Genomic DNA, 22001 nt, shown 5'->3' with positions numbered 1-22001 from the left:
AGCAAAGATAGTATCAATAGTAATAAGGACCTTGGGTGCAATCCCAAAACAACTGGAGCACCACTTGAACACCATTGGTATTGACAAATTCTCCATCAGTCAATTGCAAAAGGTAGCTTAACTCGAAACTGCTTCTATCATGCAATATCTCAAGCACCATCAAACATCCATATCTGCCTATCCCGGGTCACTGGTAAGGACTTGATAGGTAGATTAAAATGCCATCACCAGTCTGAACATCTGGCTAACTGTGATGAACAATAAATAAATAACTGAACTATGGGTGTTGTGCAGACAGTATTTACCATCGCAACATCATGCAATGCTCTTAAATGAAGAGTCAAAGATTTTTATATTCTAATTTTTAAATATAATTACGTATGCAATGCAAAATTAAGAAATTACTCACTAATTGACTTTCCTGGATAAAGCTTTGCCTGAGGATAGCCAGGGATCATCTTTTCATTTTTAGCTCTTAAGTTTTCAAGTTCATGTTTGATAATGTATTGACATTCTGCCATTGTAAGAAAATCATGATTATCCTCTAAACAAAAAAGAAATGCATTGTTGAAAACTAGATTCTTATTTTGACAAGTTCCAATTCTAAAATCCTATATGTAATATGATATATTCAGAAATAAGCTTTCCAATATCCCATTAGAAGAGTCTCCACTTTCCTAAAGCTGTTAATTATTAAGGAAGATACTGTATATTTATTAAAAGTACAGATTACAATGTTTAAAAAATATTTAATAGAAATGCTGAATAACTTTTATAATCACAGAAGACTTAAGCCTAAGCAAAATATTCAATTTTACACTCTAAGTTCAAAAGACCAGAAATTAATAGAATGCTGGAATTCTAAGCAAAATGTACCTTTATGCTTATTGATTTAACAATATATCCTGAAATGGTTAATAGTGTGATCCTAAATAGCAAGAAACGTAAAATGATTTCACAATTAACTGTTTTTTTACCTGCAAAATCTTTAAAATTTTTTCTAGATGTATATGTAAACGCTCTCATTGTGTTATCATTACATTCTTTAACCAACCCTACAGTTTCAGCGCCTAGAAGTAGCCTTAAATTAGATGCTCCAACAAGATATATGTTCTTGCTTCCTTCAATCTCTTTTCCTTTCTCCAACAATGGTCTAACTAAAAGTTGGGCTCCTTTAAAAAAGGAAAACAAATGAAGTAAATTACTATGTAATGTCACTTCTGTCATGAAATTCTTCGATTAAAGGCAGTGCTGAATTAGAGAAGGTTAGAAATGAGTAGATCCAGAAGGGAAGGGAAAAAAACATCAATGAAAACATTAAATTATAATATTTCCTATTTTAATAGGAAATTATACATAAATTATACATAAAGCATTAATAAACATGTAAACTCAACGTGTAGTCCTCAATGGAACTGCATCTACATGGAGGGAAGTATGCAGTGGAGTACCCCCAAGGCTCTGTTTTAGGCCCAGTACTATTCAACATCTTCATCAATGATTTGGATGAGGGAATAAATGGGGAACTCATCAAATTTGCAGATGACACCAAGCTGGCAGGAATAGCCAACACTCCAGAAGACAGGCTTAAGATACAGAGGGATCTTGACAAACTTGAACATTGGGCACTATCTAATAAAATGAAATTCAATGGTGAAAAGAGTAAGGTTCTACATTTAGGCAAGAAAAACAAAATGCATAGGTACAGTATAGGTGGTACCTTGCTCAATAGTAGTAACTATGAGAGGGATGTTGGAGTACTAGTGGACAACCATTTAAATATGAGCCAGCAGTGTGTAGCAGCTGCCAAAAAAGCCAACACAGTTCTAGGCTACATAAACAAAAGGATAGAATCAAGATCACGTGAAGTGTTAATACCACTTTATAATGCCTTGGTAAAGCCATGCTGAATGCATACTGCATTCAGTTTTGGTCGCCATGATGTAGAAAAGTTGTGGAGACTCTAGAAAGAGTGCAGAGAAGAACAATAAAGATGATTAGGGGACTGGAGACTAAAACATGAAGAACGGTTGCGGGAACTGGGTATGTTTAGTTTAATGAAAAGAAGGACTAGGAGAGACATGATAGCAGTGTTCCAATATCTCAGGGGTTGCCACAAAGAGGGAGTCAAAATATTTTCCAAGGCACTTGAGGGTAGAACAAGAAGCAATGGGTGGAAACTAATCAAGGAGAACTGAGGAGAAATTTCCTAACAGTTAGAACAATTATCAGTGGAACAGCTTGCCTCCAGGAGTTGTGAATGTCCCAACACTGGAAGTCTTTAAGAAGATGTTGGATAGCCATTTGTCTGAAATGGTATAGGGTTTCCTGCTTAGGCAGGGGTGGACTAGAAGACCTCCAAGGTCCCTTCCAACTCTGCTATTGTATTGTATTGTATTGTATTATTGTAAATTAGTCTATTTTGATACTCACATGAAAGCAGAATAAAACCAACCAATAAATAAAAAAGCAGGATCTTTACTATCAAAACCTTTTATGCAAAACATTTTGATATAAACTGTTTCAAACACAGAAATCCATAAAACAGTGAACTTCAAAGATTTTGAAAATGTTTTACACTCAAAACAAAGCTGTTCTGAGTAAACAAAACTGATCATAGCTCTATTTGTAATATACATTCAAAATATTTTAAAGTAAATAAACCAAAATATTTATAACTAATTTTGAAAAATCTACTATTTTAATTTTGTATATCAATGTAGTTTAATAACACAGTTATATTTAATATATTTAATAACATTATTATCATTACAATGGCACTGAGTGCACCACTGAAGGACCTGAAAGATCAAGTTAGGGATAGATTGTCATGGAGAAAACCTGCTGTATTTTTCGGAGTATAAGACGCACTGGAATATAAGACGCATCAAGGTTTTGAAGAGGCAAATTAAAAAAGTAGGTAGATAGATAGAGGGATAGAGAGGGAGAGAAAGAGAGAGAAATACAGTAGGTAGGTAGGGAGAGAGTGGTTAGATAAGTAGGTAGGTAGATAAAGGGATAGAGAGAGAGAAAGAGAGAGAGAGAAATACAGTAGATAGGTAGGGGGAGAAAGAGTAGATAGATAGGTAGGTAGAGGGATAGAGAGAGAAAAAAAGAAAGAGATAGATAGATAGATAGATAGATAGATAGATAGATAGATACAGTAGATAGGGAGAGAAAGAGAATAGGTAGGTTAATAGGTAGAAGGATAGAGAGAGAAACAGAGAGAGGGAGAGAAATACAGTAGATAGGTAGGGAGAGAGGGAGAGAGAGTAGGTAGGTAGATGTTTCCAGGTGTATTTATCAATTTGCTGGAGAAGGAAATAGCTGACAATTTGCAGCACTTAAGACTTTATTTCTGTTGGCACAGCACTTGATCAATCTAATTCTCATCAATCAGTTAAAGAGCTTTACAAAAGGAAAAAAAAGTTTTTGCAATCTGCACACCACTCAATACGGCCTGTTTTTCACGAAAATGGGCCCATTTCTTTCTAAAAAGGCTTGAATAGCCTGGGAGGGGGGCCTGGGACGAGCAAAAAACGGCCCATTTTTCGCAAAAACAGGCCCGTTTTTTGTCAAAAAAAAAATTGCATGCATAGCCTTGTGGAGGCTTATAGAGTGCTGCCGGGGGCTGGGGGGGGGGGCAAAAAACAGCCCGTGTTTTTTCACAGGAGCTCTGTGAAAGCCTCCATAAGGGTATGAACAGCAATTTTGGTGAAGGGAGCAGGGCTTCGAGAGGAAAAAATGCTGTATTTGATGTATAAGATGCACCCAGATTTTCAGCCTCTTTTTTTTTTTTAGGAAAAAAGGTGCGTCTTATACTCTGAAAAATACGGTAACTATCTGGTTACTAAGAGTCAACCCCCACTTAATGGCACATAATCAATTAATAAAATGATTTTCTATTCATATAATTCTTTTCTCAAAGTTTTGGATTAAAAAGAAAAGAAAATATAATTCATTCCCCAGAAATATCAACAAATGGTACATTACAATATAGTCAAGTTATATTAATAAAAAAAAAAACAGCTAGTAATTTACATGGAGGAATTTCCACATATGCTCAATTTTTTTCCATTCAAATAATTGGGACTAAATTTCTAACTACCGTATTTTTGGAGTATAAGAGTATAAGACGCACCAAGGTTTTGAAGAGGCAAATTAAAAAAAAAGTTTTTGCACTCTGCAAACCTCCCCAAAACAGCCTGTTTTTTGTGAAAACTGGCCCATTCCCCCCCCAAGGCACGAATAGCCTTTAGGGGACTTGCAGAATGCTCCTGGGAAGGGAGGGCAGGGGAAATGAGCAAACAACGGCCCACTTTTCACAAAAACAGGCCCATTTTTCGTAAAAAAAGGGGGGGGGGGAATGGGTAGCCTTTAGGAAGCTTATAGAGTGCTCCTGGGGGCAGGGTAAAAAGTAAGCAAAAAATGGACTGTTTTTTGCTTATTTCTGCCCTCCCCAGCTCTCTAAAAGCTTCCTAAAGGTGATGCGCAGCCATTTTGGTGAAGGGGGCGGGGATTCAGGAGGCAAAAAATGCTGTATTTGGTGTATAAGACGCACCCAGATTTTCAGCTTCTTTTTTGAGGGAAAAGATGCATCTTATACTCTGAAAAATACGGTAATGGTTATCTAGGAATACAAACAAGATTTAAATTACAAGTGTAACAATATCCTCTATTGTTCACAACAAAAGGGTACTTATAAAATGCAAAACTCCTTTACTTATGTGGGTGCTGCAACTGTGAGTAAAAAAACAGGAAAATGTGAGCTCTAGGCAAGTGGGTAAGATAGTCATTTCTTCCCTATTTTCACATTTGCATAACATTTCCCCTTTAAGAATCCCCAACACAGTTTCCATGAAAGTAGTCCTTGACTCTTTATTCAGCAACTATTCAAAATTAGGCATTGCTTTTAAAATATTTCCTAAAATGTAATTTACCTAAGTCTAGTGCTGCAAACCTCAGGGTAGATGGAAGCATTATTTAATAAATATCTCCAAACTCCAGTCCAGAAAAAAAACACATTTCTGTTAATTCTAAAAGGTGGAATTCCTTTCTATTTTTTTTAAAGAAGTTTAAAAATTAATCCCTGAAGCAGGTACATACAGATACATACAATATTTGATTTCTGGAGTCTGTAGTAATCACCCTCTCCCTCTGTATGTGTGTGTATGTGTCTATTTGCATGTCATCTACAATAAAACAATTTATCAAGCCATATATAAATACAGAATAATAGATTTGGAAGGGACCTTGGAGATCTTCTTTCCGGCTCAGGAAGGAAAAACTATACTATTTCAGACAAATAGTTGTCCAATCTCTTTTTAAAACTTTCAGTGTTGGTGTATTCACAACCGCTGGAAGCAAGTTGTTCCACTGATTACCGTAAGTGTTCTAACTGTCAGAAAATTTCTCCTCAGTTCTAGGTTGCTTCTCTTCTTCACTAGTTTCCATCCATTGTTTCTTGTGTAATCTGAGAGCTTCTACTGTAAGCAAATTCCTAAATATGAAGTTAATTTTCTCAGGAGTTGAAACATATTCCTTGCCTGCATAAATTCTTGTAATGTGGAAAAACAGACAAACTGAATAACTTAAACACATATCTTAGCATGTATCCTATATTTGTAGCTAAATACAACATTTAGACTGGTTCTTTTGTTAGGTCCAAAACTATTTTTATGCCTCTCTCATTCACATTTCCAAAATAGAATACATAGTGTCTTTGCAAAAGAAAATATTTAGTAGCAGCCTGAAAAATATTTTCTTTGCTTACACATACACATTCTTTACTATTGTATACTCACCTCCATTCTTCTTCTTCCCTACAATCTTCTGCATCAGCCACTCTTTGGTTTCATCTTTGGTATTTTGGGCAAGCTCAACCACCACCAAAGGCTTGAAATTAGCCTCAAATGTATCATATGCAGACCAGCTTATCTTCATCTTTTTGGACAACCAACTTATCAAATAAGTAGAAATAAAAAGGTTTGTGGTTGTGAAAAATGGTAATATTCAAGGTAGCATTATGACAAAACTACTTTTGTCTGCTTTCATTCTTTCTTTCTTTTTTTTGGGTACAGCAACAGCTACATTTTACCATCAAACTGAAAAAGACATTTCCAGTTTATTTACATATTTTCATATTTCAAGTTCTGTTGTTTATGTTGACATTTTTCAAAGAACCCTATTTCCTTCTTTATTTTGGTATTCTCTAAACTCTAGATTCTAAAGTTTTGAGATTTTTACACAAATTATTTGCAGATTACACTGAAATCCAAAAATATTTGCAAGGCATCTAACTGGAGAAATGTAATATATGTAAATCCTTATATCAAATATGGTAGATATGTTAAAACAGAAGTTTATCCTGATGTTTTAGTTTCTAGTTGTTATTTTTTTAAAAAAATCTCATATTTTTTTGTATAATTTTAAACTATTTAACCTGAACTAACCTAATTGAGTTTAAAGACACATTATATTACATAAGGCTCTAGCCATATAAATAAAACCAATACATATTTATCATTAATGAGGTATTTATAACTGCAAGATGACCTTGTTCAGATAATAATAATGGGACTGCAGGATTTTTAGTTTAGTTATCAAATTATTCTAATCCCATAAAGATAGAACTATGATATAGAAAGATATATTCTATGTTTTTCTATTCAATTTTCAGCCAGATACTACTTCAATACGTTGTATTTTCTATTATCAGCATTTAGAAACTGGCTAACATCTATTTTCCCACAAACTTAAGAGAATGTTAATAAATTTCATTCAGATTAAGATCAGCATTTTAAGACAGGCCATGTCAGGAAACAAAACACAAGAATTTCTAAAATACTGTTTTATTGGAAAACCTGTCAAGAGAGTTTTGCTCTGCTCTAGGTCATATTTCCCCACTCCAAAACAAGATGTGATTGTTTTGAGATTCTTTCTCATGTTCCCCATTTTCCCTGGACCGAGTTGTTTCTCTTTAACCATTCAGCTATTCCTTTCCCAAGATTATTTCTACATTGCTTTACAGTGCTTTATCTTTCTGTAGCTCTCTTGCCTTAGCATTTCTACCTTAGTTAATTTAGTTTTGTATTACTATGCTTATCTTACTTCTTTTGTTGCTTAAGTTATATCATTCCCCCTTACTTTCTACCTTTCCTTTGATTTACGGTAATTTTCTTGTACTATAGTAAATTTGGCCATCTCAGCTGATTTTGTTCTTAATTCACTCAGTTTCTAAAAGGTAGAACTCATGCAAGGACTCATTACCAGGCTGCAGTACTATGCTCTGCGGCTCTTTCTACTCACTGATAGTTCCTAGGGTCTCTTGTTCTGGAACTCTTATCGACCTTTGCTACTTCTGACCACTGTCAATTCCTAGAGTCCCTCCTCATCCTTTGTTATGAGCTTTCTGATACCCTTTTATCTTGGATTCTATACTCTAGTGCTGTTCAATCAGATCCTGCCTCACTCCACCGAGTCTGCTGCAGTGGAATGTTTTTGGCCTATCCTGGCCTCTTCAAACAGCAGCATTGCTGAGATAATTCAAGTGACTTTTTAGCTGTTCCACTGCTTGCTGAGCTGTTTTTTCTTCACTTTTTTCCAGACTGGTCATTTCCTGCACTTGTACGTTTTAATTGCCAGCATCTGCCTCTGCTAGTGACCAGGCTGCCAGCTTCTGAGTTTACAGAATAGTGTCTATATTTGGTCTCTCACAACATTTCTCATGTGTCAACAGTCTGAGGGAACTCAGCCTAACAGAGACCAACTGGTGTTAGCAAGTGATTGTCTCTGCTGTGACTCTCATAAAGCTTTGGCCTACTGCTATCATCTCTACTCACTGCTTTACTTTGTCATCATTGTCACATATCCTGCAGGTGCTATCAATCTCTGGTTATTCTCTCAGACAGTCTTTCCTCTTTTTCTTGGCACTTCTTGCTCTTTCTCCTCTACCCTGAACAATAACTCTCCCATTGCAACTTAGTAATAGTTTTACTTTACACACACACACACACACACACACACACACACACACACACTGCTTGATTATTTTGGCCTTTCAGTTTCTATGCTTCTCTCAAGGCAATGGGCAAGAGTTAAAGAATCAGGTTTTCATTTTGAGCAGGGCAGAGTTCTAAAAAGGTGTGTGTGTGTGTGTGTGTGTGTGTGTGTGTAGGTACGTACCCAGGATGTGCAGTCAGGGAAGGCAAGGGAGGCAGGGCCTCACCACTGTCATCATGAAAAGAAAAAAAAATGTAAAAGGAAAAAGGCTGAGGTAGTTGTTGCCAGAGTCACAGTGGATGCTTAGTGCTTAACTGTTTAAAAAAGCCTCTAAAAAAGTGCCCTCTACAGGAGGAGGCAGGAGAACCACATGCCTCATTTAGTCTATTTTTATGATCACTTGAGCAGAGTTAAGCAAGGGTTAAAAGCCGAAAAATTCCTTATGTAGATGAGGCACGTGGTTCTCTCACCATCTCCTGTAGAGGGCACTTTTTGAAGAAGCTTTTTTAAACAGTTAAGCAGAGTCATCCATTGGAGACTCTGGCAACAGCCTGACCTCAGCAGCTCTTGCCTTTTTCCTTTTACATTTTTACATTTTCATCATGGCAGACAAGAGCAGAGTTGAAATCCTCTGTGAAAGAGCTGGATAAGGTATGTGAGTCGGAGGGAGGGGGAGGAATTCAAAATTAATGTAATTTGTAAGTAATTGTATTATTGTAAGTAATTTGTGTGTGTGTGTGTTTTACCCGCCTCTGCTGATGTGCAGGCTGGCACTATTTTTTATGTTTCAGAACCATTCCCATAAATAAACCCATTTATTGGGCAGTAGGAAATCCCTCAGCTGGGAAGTGTCTGAGTTGAATTTGGCAACCAAAACTGTTAAAGCAAGGAGGCTGACCATTCAGCAGGCATGTTTATAATCATTTTCAATTTCCTGTCTAAGGGGAACCACTTTAAGTGTGGGGTGTCTTCATTAATATAATCTTCCCCTTTCTGCTTCTGATGCTGTTTTGTAGAGGAGGGGAAAAAGATGGGTTCTCCCTTGGTGTGGTAGAGCCCTTCCGAAAGCCCTGCCACTATGTCGGACACAGCACCGGGGTTTGACGGGGCTTTTGATAAGCGGGGCTTTTGGCGGGGCTTTCAGAAAGCCCCTGCGCTGTGTCTGCCACAGAGGCAGGATGCAAGCCCCGACGCTGTGTCTGCCATAGAGGCATCCTGTGGGACGCCTCTATGTTGGACACAGCGGTGGGGCATCCGCAAGTAAAATGGGTAAAATGGCAGTGCTCAGCCTTGGAGTGAGCAGGACTCGGCGGATGAGAGTCGGTCCAGTGTCTCCTCACCCGCTGTGCCCCCTTTCCTTTCTCCTCTCCCCCCACTGGGAGCCCCGTTCTGCTCCCCTCCTCCTTTCCTCCTCCTCTCCCCTTTCTTCGCCGGCTGCTACTGAGCAAGGAGGCACCGTGGGGCCAGGCCCCTCGCACCCAACTCCAGCCCGCTGGAGCTCACCATGCCGGGGGAAGAATGAGATACCATTGTCCCGCAGAGCCCACTGTCACTTGAGCAGAGAGGACGAGGAGAAGGAGAAAAAGAAAAGCAGTGAGGCCTTGTGTCGGCCAGCCGGCTAGGTGGAGAGCAGGTCGGGCGGGGGGGTGGGCTGGCTGGCTGGGGGATCATGGCCGCTCAGGTGGCCCCTGCCGTTGCTGCCAGCAGCTTGGGTGTCCGAGCTGAAGAAAGCAGAGGCACAGCAGTGGGATTGTTCGGAGGAGGGGGGGGCGAGGCGGCAGAGCGCAGCGATGGCGAGAAGCAGTTGGAAAGTGAAGGTCCGAAAGCCTCGGCACTGTGTCCGCCATAGATGCAGGATGCCTCTATGTCAGATACAGTGGCAGGGCGTTTGAAAGCCCTAGCACTGTGTCCGCCATAGATGCGGGACACCTCTATATCAGACACAGCGGCGGGGCTTCTGAACGCTTTATTTCAGTTGCATTACTGAAATAAATGAACTTTTGCATGATTTTCTAATTTTTTGAGTTTCACCTGTACACACACACACACACACACACACACACACACACACACGCTGGTAAGATTGGGATTGTCTTGGCAACGTTTCGGCGAGGTTCTCACTCGCCATCTTCAGACTGGGTTTTGGGCTTAAAGCGTGATCGGAGGAGCTGCCGTCTTTCTATAAATCTTGATGGGGTTGTGTGGAGTGCTGGCTTTGTTTTAGTAAGTGGAATGATTGGTCATGTGGTTGTATCATGATTGGTAGATTGGTGCTGATTGGTGCTGGCTGTGTGTCCGTTGTTGTTTTGTGTTGTAACGGCCTGGGTGATGGTTTGGCTCGTTTGTTGACTAGGGCTACTTTCCAGATGTCTGGTAGGTGGGAGGTATTGTCACGTTTATTCATGTTCTGGGGGTGTTTCTATATTTTGATAGCTTCCATAATTATCTTCTTGTTGAAGTGTTCAGCTTTGGAGATTACCCTGGTTCCTTCAAAATTAATTTCATGTCCTGTAGCTTTAAGGTGCTGGAAAAGGGACAAAGTTTTTTCTTTTTTTTCTTACTGCGTTCTTGTGTTCTGCGATGCCTGCATTTATTCTCCTGTTTGTTTGTCCTATGTATGTTGCAGGGCAGATTTTGCATGGTATTTTGTAGACTCCTTGGTTTTCTAGCTGGATTTTGTCTTTGGGGTTTCTTAAAATGTTGGCTATTTTTTTGTCAGTGTTGAAGGCTGTGTTGATATTGTGTTTGTGGAGAATTTTGCTGATTCTATCTGTGGTGCCTTTGATGTAAGGGAGCAGGGCGATGCCATTGTCCTTTTCTGTGTCTCGGTTTTTGGGGGGAGTCTCCCTTTGGATTAGGTTGGTAATTGTTTTTATTTGGAATCCGTTGAAGATTAATATGTTTGTGAGAGTGTGTGATTCAGTTTTCAGGTGGTCTTTGCCGCCTAGGCGTTTGGTTCTAGAGATGAGGATCTTGGCTACAGAGTTGATCTATGCAGGGTGGTGATGGGATTGTGCGTTTAAGAAGCGGTTGGTGTTTTTTTTTTTCAGGTAGATGGTGTGTCCTCGAGAGCCATCCAGAAAGGGAAGTTGATTATTTGCTTCTATTTCCATAGTGAATTGTATTTTGGGGTGTAGGCTGTTGAGATGTGTGAGGAAGGAACACCAGTCAGAACCATAGCTCCATAGGCTCACATCTACAGAATCTTGCCAAATTCCTCGCCAAACAACTCCAACCCTATGCAGAATCCATCACCTCACACGTACAAAACTCACTCCACTTAATAGAAACAAGAAACAAAACCTACAACCCAGTTACCTACTCGTGAGCTTCAATGTCGTATCCCTCTTCACCCGAGTGCCTATAAAAGAAGTCTTGACAGCTATCCAGAACAAACACAACCCTTCTAAACACATCCCGGACCTGACCAACTACTGCCTAACCAACATATACTTCATCCATAATGGACAAAGATACAAACAGATAGAAGGTGCACTCATGGGATCACCCCTCTCACCCGTCATCGCAAACTTATACATGGAACATTTTGAAAACTAACATCTTAGTTAAATCTAAACACAAACCCAAACTCTGGCTTAAATATGTTGATGACACTTTCCTGACTTGGCCACACGGGAAAGAAAAACTGGACAACTTCCTCACACATCTCAACAGCCTACACCCCAAAATATGTCCTAATTTACAAAAAAACCAATGGCTCCCGAGGACACACCATCTACGGAAAAAACACATACCAACCGCTACTTAAATGCACAATCTCATCACCACCCTGCACAGATCAACTCTGTAGCCAAGATCCTCATCACCAGAACCAAATGCCTAGCTGACAAAGACGCCCTGAAAACTGAATCACACACTCTCACAAATATATTAATCTCCAACGGATTCCAAAGAAAACAATTACAAAAACACGCCGGGGGGGTGGTAGGTGTGGGTGGTTGGGGGGAGGGGGGAGGGGAGGGCTATATATCAGGTTAGATGAGATGTGTTAGATTTCAATGTAATTTGACTCCACATGTATACTGTTTTTTTTTTCTTTATTTTGTATTCTCATTACTATATTATTACTACTTTTTCTTTAAAAATAGGATAGGCTAAGCATATTGACATATAGTGGAAATACACCAAGGAGAGGAGGAGTGGGAAAGAAGAAAGATGGGAAGAGAAGGATAGGAGAGAGGGTAAGGGGGGAAGATGAGAAGGATAAGGAGGAGTGGATTGTAGAGAGAGGAGCAGTAGAAAGGGAGGGGAAGTAGAGTAGAAAAGGATGATGGAGGGAAGATAGAAAATTGGAGGGTGGTAGAAGAAAGAGGTGTATGAAGAGCAGAAGAGCTATAATGGGTTTCTATTTTGGGGGGGCATTGTTGACAAGAGGAACTGATGTAATTATTATTTAATACTATATGATATGGGCTATGTATAGTATACATGTGAGTATGTGTTATGAAATTGAAAATGGAAATAAAAAATTTAAACAAGGAAAAAAAATAAGAAAAAAATAAAAAAGAAAAACAATTACCAACCTAATCCAAAGGGAGACTCCCCCCAAAAAACCGAGACACAGAATGGACGGCGTCCTCCTCCTCCCTTACATCAAAGGCACCACAGATAAAATCAGCAAAATTCTCCACAAACACAATATCAACACAGCCTTCAACACTGACCAAAAAATAGCCAACATCTTAAGAAACCAGCTAGAAAACCAAGGAGTCTACAAAATACCATGCAAAATCTGCCCTGCAACATACATCGGACAAACGAACAGGAGAATAAATGCACGCATCTATTGCACACAAGAATGCAGTAAGAAAAAAAGAAAAAAACTTCCTCCCTTTTCCAGCACCTTAAAGCTACAGGACATGAAATTAATTTTGAAGGAACCAGGTTAATCTCCAAAACTGAACACTTCAACTAGAGAATAATTATGGAAGCTATAGAAATATAGATACACTCCCACAACATGAATAAACGTGATGATACCTCCCGCCTACCAGACATCTGGAAACCAGCCCTAGTCAACAAAGAGCCCCACCCACCACCCAAGCCCTTACAACACGAAACAACAAGGGACACACAGCCACCACCAATCAGCACCAATCTACCAATCATGATACAACCACACAACCAATCATTCCAGTTACTGAAACAAAGCCAGCACTCCATACACCCCGACCAATATTTAGAGAAAGACGGCAGCTCCGTTTACGCTCTTAAGCCAAAACCCAGTCTGAAGATGGCGAGTGAGACTTCACCAAAACGTTGCCAAGACAATCTCAATCTTACATGGGAAAAAGACCCAAATACAACAAGACCACATCACCTACACCCGTTGAAACATATGAACACGAACACACACACAATCACACACACACACACACACGTTATTATATTTTTGCGATGCAGGAGGCGGCGAGCATGGTCACCTCATGGCTGCGCTGTGCTGCAATATTTTTGGGAAGGGCTTATTTCAGGGGAAGGCTTTTTTTAGCCCAGGCTCTCAAAAGCCCCATTGGGCTTATTATCTGGGGAGGTCTTATCATTTTCATTTTATTTCTCAAATAAAATTATGGAGGAAAATTAAATGCCTTCAAAATTGTCTATATACACTACACATACCGTTATTATTTGGAAATTAGATGCAAACTTCAAAAAGTACTTACTAGACGTTATTCTAAATAAAAAGGGGTAAAACCAGAGAGCTTAGAAAGAAGGTAAAAGAAAGACCGTACATGAAATGCCTGTGCCTATGAATAGGCATTTTAAAACAGTTGCATCTGCTTTTCTACATTATTTTTGTATTATAGAGTATATATCTATCTTATTTCTCTATTACAGAACATATATCATCCATTATATCTAATTTTATGTATATTTATCACTTCAAGATAATTGTTCACTTGTAATTTATAAAGCAACAGGTTATCGGGGCAGCATATAACATTTGGCAAGATCTACTACAGAGTTAGCATTAATTACAACATAAATCTTTATTTTTGTATTTTAGCCTTTTGTTTTTTAATTCAATGATTCTTCAAATACATTTGAAGAAATAAATTTGTTTCATAGTTTGGAATAGTTAAATATTATTTTTAAATTATATATAATTACTAATTTAATTTTACTTCTGTTTAGGTAATTTTAATATTTATTGTGTTATATTGATTTGGACTACATATTACATCCATACACTTTATTTAGTGTTGTGATATTTTATAGTAATACATAATATCGTAGTTATTTTTGAATAGTATCTATTGAAATATTTCATAAATTATTTTGCAATTCTTATGTTGGTCAAAGATGAATATAAAGATTGACTGACTAAATTCTATGTTTTCAATTTAAAGTTTTAGTAGTCTTCTAATTATATCTTTTAAAAATGGATGAAAGGAGAATGTGTTTCATTTATACAATCCATAATAAACTTTGTAAAATATTTTTAGAATTATTCTGTGGTTTCTCAAGTACCTAAATTTTCACTCTGAAAGCAGACACTCCAAAGGAAGAAAATGAAACATTATATTTTACTTTCAGAGAACATAGTATGATGAAGCAAGAAACTTGCGTTGATCATAATTTCCCAACAATTTTCCAGCAGACTAAAAGCTCATGTTTATAACAGTAAAATAATTATATACTCACTTCTAATGTTATGTAAAACATGTATGCAACATTTCAACAAATTCAAAATTGCAACTTTATATCATAGCTGCATGAAAACTCTTGAATTCTGAAAATTCCCTGAATTTCAAACCTTTTAAAATTATATTAGCAATAATTTTTAATATTGAAGCATTAAAATGTACAAATAACATGCAATGCCATAGAAAAGTTACAACAGTAGCAAACTTCAAGACGTCAAAAGACAACCCATGCAGGGTAACGTCATCACCATGAAAATGCAATAATTACATTCTGGCGAAGTTTGGTGCAAATGTAAAAGTTGCTTCACTACAACGATGTTATAGGCAAACGTTTTCCGCTTGCCCTTCCTCCCGGCACTACCCCAAGGATGCCTTGCACACCACAAATAGTGCATCCTTCAGTCAGGAATTTATCACGGTATACAACGTTTAACTTATTCTTTGTCTATTTTGCTCTTTTCCTTTTAAGATTTACACCCTAGCAAAGATTCCTATTTAAGGCTGTCATCCTTATACCATATCACGTGCGAGAAGTTAGCTAGACATACCGAGATCTGCACTCGATCCCTACCCTTCCCCCAGACTCCTCCCCGCATCTTCTTTTAAAGGCAGAACCAGAGCTCTGGAAGGGAAAATGATTTGAAGAAATGTGGCGCTCCTTTTCTTATAAGGGTTGCAGAAAAGAGAGTTCGCCTTCTGCAAATTTACCCGCTGCCATCGGCTACGCCTCTTTTCCCGAACCGGGAGTGCCAAAGGGAATACACCCGGCAAGAGAAAGGTCCCAGCAACAAGGATGAGGATACTAAGTTTCGGAAAATCTAAGCGCAAACTATGAGATCACAGAAGTAATCTCGGATGAGGCGAATAATATGATAGCAGCGGTATCCAAGCCACCCTGCCTTCGGTTTCCTTCCTGAAACGTACTTTTTCCCGACCCGTCCCGTCCCCCCGTCCCCCGACCTCATCTTTCCCTCTTTTAGGGAATGAGGAAGAAGCCCCCGGCCTTTCATCGAGAGGAGAGCGAGCTTCTTCCCTACCTACGCTCTCGTCCACTCACTCACCCTCAGCCTGCCTTCTCAACGGCCACCAGGGGGAGGGAAGGCTATGCCGCGGCTCCACACAGACCATGACAGCCACTAACGGGAGGAATCACTCCAGACGATCTGCGCTTGCTTGGAGGGGCGGGTCTTTCAGTCGCCCCACCTCTATGGTGAGAAAGAAAGGTTTTATGGTTCTCTCAGCAGAGCAAGCTCTCGGCAAACGTCCTGTCGTGCGCGTGTACGCAGATGCGCGCGCACTTCTCCCCCCCTCTGTTTGCGAGTAGAAAAAGGTTTTGAATATAGAAAGACACGAGTTGTTCGCGTGTGTATTAGATATAAGATTTAGCTGTATTTTCTATTTTCTTGCCCAAGGACTGGCTCATTCTTCCCTTTTCGGGCACCTAATGCATACTGGGCACGTGTGCACTTTTTTATTATAAAGTTTTTATTTTTTTCATTTTCATAACAAATAACTACATGTATACTATTACATAACCAACATCGTATTATATTGTTAATGTTTACATCAATTCGTCTTGCCATCAACTCACCAAAACACTTATGGGCTCTTCTGCTCTCCAAACATTTGTATATTTGTTTACAAATATTTGTATTCTGTCCATCACTTTCTTCTCCCTCTCTCCTCCTCCCTACTCCTTTCTCCCTTTGTCATCCTTCTCTACTTCCCCTTCCTCTCTCCCTTCTCCTCTTTCTCCTTTCCACCCTCCTTTCTCTCCTCCTCTTCCCCCCTCTCCTATCCCTCTCTTCTTCCCTTACCTCTCTACTTCACACTCTTTCTCTCATTTACTTGTGTATTTCAGCCTGTGAGCCAACTCCCATTTATGTTGATGGTATTTATAATTCCTTTTCAATATACATATTTCTCATATATCTTCCTCCTTTTTTAAAAAGGAAAAAAGTTTACATATATAATAATTGTATTTTTAAACCCACCCACCCCCAGCCATTGTTGACTTGGTTACGATTCCCAGCTATTCTCATCATGTTTATCTAGTTATACATCCTTACAGGCCCCAATTTGTAGTTCTGTCCTTTATAATCTCAATAAGTTCTCATTGTAACTATATTTCATGTTCCCTCTCCATTTTCCATATTTTGACTTAGCTTACCCTTAATTGTCTTTAAATAACAATCCTTACTGTTCAATGTTCATTACAATTCCATTAATCTATATAAAATAGCAAGCGGTACACATTTCACAGTTCATTTTCTTAGAAGTTCTATATGTGTCCATATTTCTAGGTATTTTAACCTATATTTAATTGTCCTTCCTTGACATATTCAATCAGTTAGCAATTCAGTTTCATTATCATGTATAAAATTGAATCACATACTCTGCATTCTCCACATAACAGTTTCCTATTTGTCGATATGCCGTATATTTTATACTTATATTTCGTCCTTTCCCCACTCTTTGATTTTATTCCCCCCCCCTTGTTACCTTTATGTCCCATTCCAAAATTACAGTAGTTATACAGTAATTATTTCCAGAGTTCTGGTTCACCTTAATTTAGCTAATTCAGCTGATGTGAAGAGGAAGAGAAATGGGAGCCATCTTGATCTTTTGTTCTTCCTTCAGCAAAAAACACCCCTTCCTATTTTCCCGGTTCTTGGTTTTATTATTATTATTTTTCCCTTATTACCTTCTGCCTCTCGTTGGATACACTTGCACAAAATATATTAATTGGAACAAAATCAAAATACAGCAAATCTCTTTTATTTCCTTTTGCCTCCTGCCTTTTCCACATTCTGATTTATGGCATTTGGTTAAGAGTTTCACATTCCATTCGCTGCAACGAAAAGATTAGGTTATCATTGAGAAATAGTGCTTTCTTCTTGAGTTTTTTCTCCCTTGTTACATTCCATTTCTCATTAATTGGGGTTGCTTAAGTATATTAGACGAAATTCAGACGAAGCAAATCTTTTTGGTATGTTTTGATTTCCGTTTCACCCTCCTAGTCTCTTTTAAAATTTATAGTTTGTATTTGAATGGATCTGTCACTTCTCTGCTTTCTCCTTTTTGTCTAAATTGTTTAAAACAAATGGCTCACTTTTGGGCTAGTGATTCAACCCTCAATTTCCCCCCTTTTTTCTTTCTTTTTGCCAAAATCTTGATCTCTCCCATCAATATATTTATTTATACTCTCAAGGTTCTTTGCCTTTTCCAAATTCTGATTTATGACTGTGGGTTAATTAGATATTTTTACCAGGCTTTCATCTCATCTCTTGCATGCTACTGTTCAGTTGCTTTGGTCTGAAATCAGCTCTGTGCAGCCATGTTGCCATGCTGCCGCCCAGATGTCAATTCAGAGAGGAAATCCTGACCTACGAAAGACCTGTTGCACTCCCTCTGGGCCTGATGAGGCACTGCCCCTTCTTCACCTCCACCCCCAGGGAGATTCCGATCAAAAATGGATCTCAGCATTGGTTTTGTCAGACAGAGTTCATGTGAGGATCTTAAGAGCTCACGCCCCCCACGTTTGTCCAGCTGAAGAACTTCCGTGCGACTCTGGGCATGTGTATACTTACTGGTGTTTTTTGAAGGTGTTATATTGCTTACATAAAACACCAAACAGAATTATTTATTTCAATTATAGCCCATCTTCATCCAGTTAGCTTCTATTGGATAATTATTGAGGCAGACATTGAGAGTCTATCTATACTTTGTGCATAAATACATAACCAACACAAGCAGAGAGTTGCAATCATAGAGTTGCAAATCTACCCCTATTCAATATACTTCATAACTTAGGGCACATTAACACTTCCACTGTACTTCAATGCAAGACACCCATCATTTCGTGAGGCCCAGAACACATGATGTCAATTATCAACTCGCCCTCAATTGGCTAGTAAACATAATTCTCTTTCTGGCTCCATATTATAACAACTGTTTTTTAGGCATGTGATAACTCAAACTTTGACTTCTAATTACTATGCTGTGTTTTCAATTCCCCTAACCCTCCACTCCTTGGCTACAGTGGCCTTGGGGGGGGGGAATAATCACTGCTTTTTATGTCCTTTACATTTATTAAAAACAACTTTGCTAGTGGAACAATAATCCATTTCACTTCTAGCGGGAGGAGGAAAGGTGTTGTCCTTGGGAGGACTCAGCAAAAAATGCCAGGAATTCATGCCCTGATTATAAACATGAATATGATCCCAGCAGTGGTAGGTTTCAATTTTTTTTAAAACCTCTTTTGTAGGTGTTGGCCGTTTTGTGGGAGTGGCTTGGTGGTTTATGGACTCTGGGAGTGGCTTGGTCATGTGACTGGGTGGGCATGGTCAACTTGCAAAATGTGGTGAAACTCAGTTAAACACGCTCTTGCTTAGCAACCAAAATGTTGATCTCAGAAACTCTGGCATTTGAAGCACACAATCTTAAAGCTGTCAAGTTACAAGACCTTTGCACCCCTAACCCTTTAGAAAAAACACCAGGGGTATGCAAACTTGACAGCTTTAAGACTTGTGGACTTCAACTCCCAGAATCATTCGTACGTACATACGTACATACGTACGTACATACATACATACATACATGCACTTTTTATGACTCACCAGCATCTGCATCTATAGATAAAAGTATGCCAATAAATGTACATTCATTTCACTGTCTCCTATCTATGACCCAGCTAGAATCTTAAACATGCTCACTAAATATCGCAATTCCATATGATATCAAACAGAAAATTATTTTTCCTTTAAAAAATTGTATTGAGAAAATGGAATTAATTCATTGCATCATATTGTTCTTACCTTGATATGTATTTTTTAAAAAATTAAGATGAATGATAATCTAATAGTTTCCTCCTCTTGCTTTCTTAATGTTATCACATTTCAGAACCTAAAAAGCCTCCGGTATTTGATCTATTTGATTGACCTCTAAACCAGTAATAATAGATGAAGGTAAGATCCTGCAACTTGTTTACCATGTAGTTGGAGCACAGCTCATTAAGACCAGTGGCTCAAAGCTGGGAGAGTTTAGAATAGATGCTCTGATAATGCAGCCTCAGGTTGGTAACATGGAACATCTCTCTTAGAGATCCAAGCAGTTACCAAACTGATTCTGCGGAATATGTGTTGTAAAGCCTCAAAAGCAGCTGGAAGTGCTTCTTCCAAGTCAAAAGTGGCAGTTGAAAGGTACCAGTTAAATTGAATATTTAGAGAGACAACAACAATTCAAAGGCCCGCCTGATCATCCATCTCTCGCTCGCTGTTTCGCCCGCCCGGATCCCCTTGGCACCACTCTGGCTTCCTACACCTGTCCTCACCTGGCAGCTGTGGCGACATTGTCAAGACCAAGTGGCTTGGCAAGTGAAGGGGCCTCGGAGCCCTGCCTAAGCAGCGGCGGGGCCCCTCCCGGCCGGGCTCTTCCTTCTCGCCTTCATCTTGATGATGTCCGCTGCAGCTGCCGGGCGCGGATGGACGGAAGTAGCCAGAGCAGTCCAGGCGGGCGAAAGAGCAAGCGAGCGATGAGGATCAGGCAGCCCTGATCCTCGCTCTCCGGGAGGCACGGAGAATGAGCGCGAAGTTCAGCGGAGGCAGGGAGGTTCTCGGTGCTCTCGGAAGCCGCGAAAGCGACGCAATAGACGTCCAGAAGCGGCTTTTAGGGTTAATGGGGGCTGGACTTCCAGCCCGAAAGCCTCCGCTGCTTCTGGACATCTATTGCAGTCGTGAAGAGCGCGTGGAGAAGAGCACAAAGTTCAGTGGAAGGCAGGAATGCAAAAATGACGCCTACTACTCCCTTGCAAGGGGACCAAAGGAAACCGCCTGGGTCTCTGCTCCCCACCTCACCTATCTGGAGCCGCAGAAAGCTTTAGACTGGCGGGGGTGCTGGTTTCCCGCCACTTCGGCGTCCCTGAAAGGGGACTCCGCATTCTCCCTTTCCTTCACCCCTCCTCCCTTCAAAACTGTGAGGCGCTTCTTAGCGCCGGTTGCCCAGCTGGCATGGCCCTGCGTGCGTGCCTCCTCCCTCCTCCTCCTCCCTCCCCAGAGGCTCTTTCCTCCTTTCCTGAGCTCAGCGGGAGCCGGACACAAGGGATGGGAGGCTGCTTTTGAAACCACACTTTGAAAAACTTTGCTGGGAAAGGAGGTGGGGAACCAGTGGGGGGGACGCCCTGGAACACCCCTGTGCTTTGCTGGCGACCACGCCTCCTGGGCAAGTTCAGGGAGGTCCTAGGAGGCCTGCCGCACCGCACAAGCTACCGCCCGCGAGCAGCGACGGAACAGGCGGGGAAAGCGAGCGAGGGGGGTGAGGCAGGCGCTCCGTGAGGCACCTCTTCTAATTGGTTCGGTAGATTTGTGGAACCTTTTCTACAGAAGAGATTAGAACTGCCAGAAACCCACCCCTGGATCCAGGCACCAGCTAAAACAACTAAGCAAGCTAAACATATGAAGCAACAGCAATACAAGGATATTCTGAAGGTGGATGGTCCTTTTTACTATGCAGGAGAGACATGTACAATACTCCTGTATTTCACCAAGAAAACTACATGGATGGCAATATACTGTCAACAGGCCTTTCAGTTGGTCTCTACTCAACATGTTGCTGAGAAAGACCTAAGGATCTTTTAGAGCACTAATGGTGTTTTTGACCTAGCTCAATTTCAGGTGTATATTGCTGATATTGCCATGCAGGGAAAAGAACATGGAGTTGCAAAACAGTATCATAATTGAAACATGAAAGTGAAAAGAAAGAACACAAGAAAGCGCAACATGGTGGGAAATTAGACTATAATTATTAGGTGTCAACAAATTGAAATGGATTAAATTGGATATTTCCAGGCAGAATATCATGCAGGTGGTCATCAACAGGCCCATAGAGATAAGCAACATATCTATCCTTCCAAAGAAACACTCAAAAATCCAAAAGGAAACCAACACCCAAATACCTTCTCACCAGCAATTAACCCCAGATAAACAGAAATTAACACCAAGTTAATACTAGCCAAACAAGAAGTAAATAATACCCCAACTCAAGAACTACCAACTCAGACAAACAGGCTACAGTAAACAACAGCTTAATCAAGAAACCACAAAGAACACTCCCATCAATACTGACAGGGTAAGGTTACTAGTGTATTAAAAAAGCAAACCACATTCCCTTTCTAGCAGTGATGATGTTATCTAGTTTAGTAATAAAAAGTCTGCAAGGGAAAACAACCTGCTTGAGCATCAAGGACCCCCACAAATCAAATATTTATATGCAAATTTCAAGCCAGGCTAAGGTGAAAGAAAACAGTTAACAAATTTTTGCAATAGGATTTTGAATATA

General features: G+C 39.7%; 1 protein-coding gene across 2 annotated transcripts in view; it reads right to left on the bottom strand.

Moving 5' to 3' along the window:
- The window catches only part of ANO10 (anoctamin 10), a 144847-nt gene extending 128897 nt beyond the window's left edge, over nucleotides 1–15950 (bottom strand). The window contains exons 1-4 of one of the 2 annotated variants that reach the window (XM_032235659.1): nucleotides 15704–15950; nucleotides 5805–5959; nucleotides 978–1172; nucleotides 410–544 (exon numbers count right to left, since the gene is read on the bottom strand). In XM_032235659.1, coding sequence (XP_032091550.1) covers nucleotides 410–544; nucleotides 978–1172; nucleotides 5805–5943 — 469 coding nt within the window. In that variant the 5' untranslated portion in view covers nucleotides 5944–5959; nucleotides 15704–15950. The remainder of the gene's footprint in view (nucleotides 1–409; nucleotides 545–977; nucleotides 1173–5804; nucleotides 5960–15703) is intronic. The other variant, XM_032235658.1, reaches the window with a different exon arrangement.
- Nucleotides 15951–22001: the final 6051 nt, after the last annotated feature.

This window comes from Thamnophis elegans, chromosome Z, assembly GCF_009769535.1.
Source record: "Thamnophis elegans isolate rThaEle1 chromosome Z, rThaEle1.pri, whole genome shotgun sequence".
NCBI lineage: Eukaryota > Metazoa > Chordata > Lepidosauria > Squamata > Colubridae > Thamnophis > Thamnophis elegans.
The sequence above is the reverse complement of the archived record's forward strand: the minus strand, read 5'-3'. Positions and strand labels throughout refer to the sequence as shown.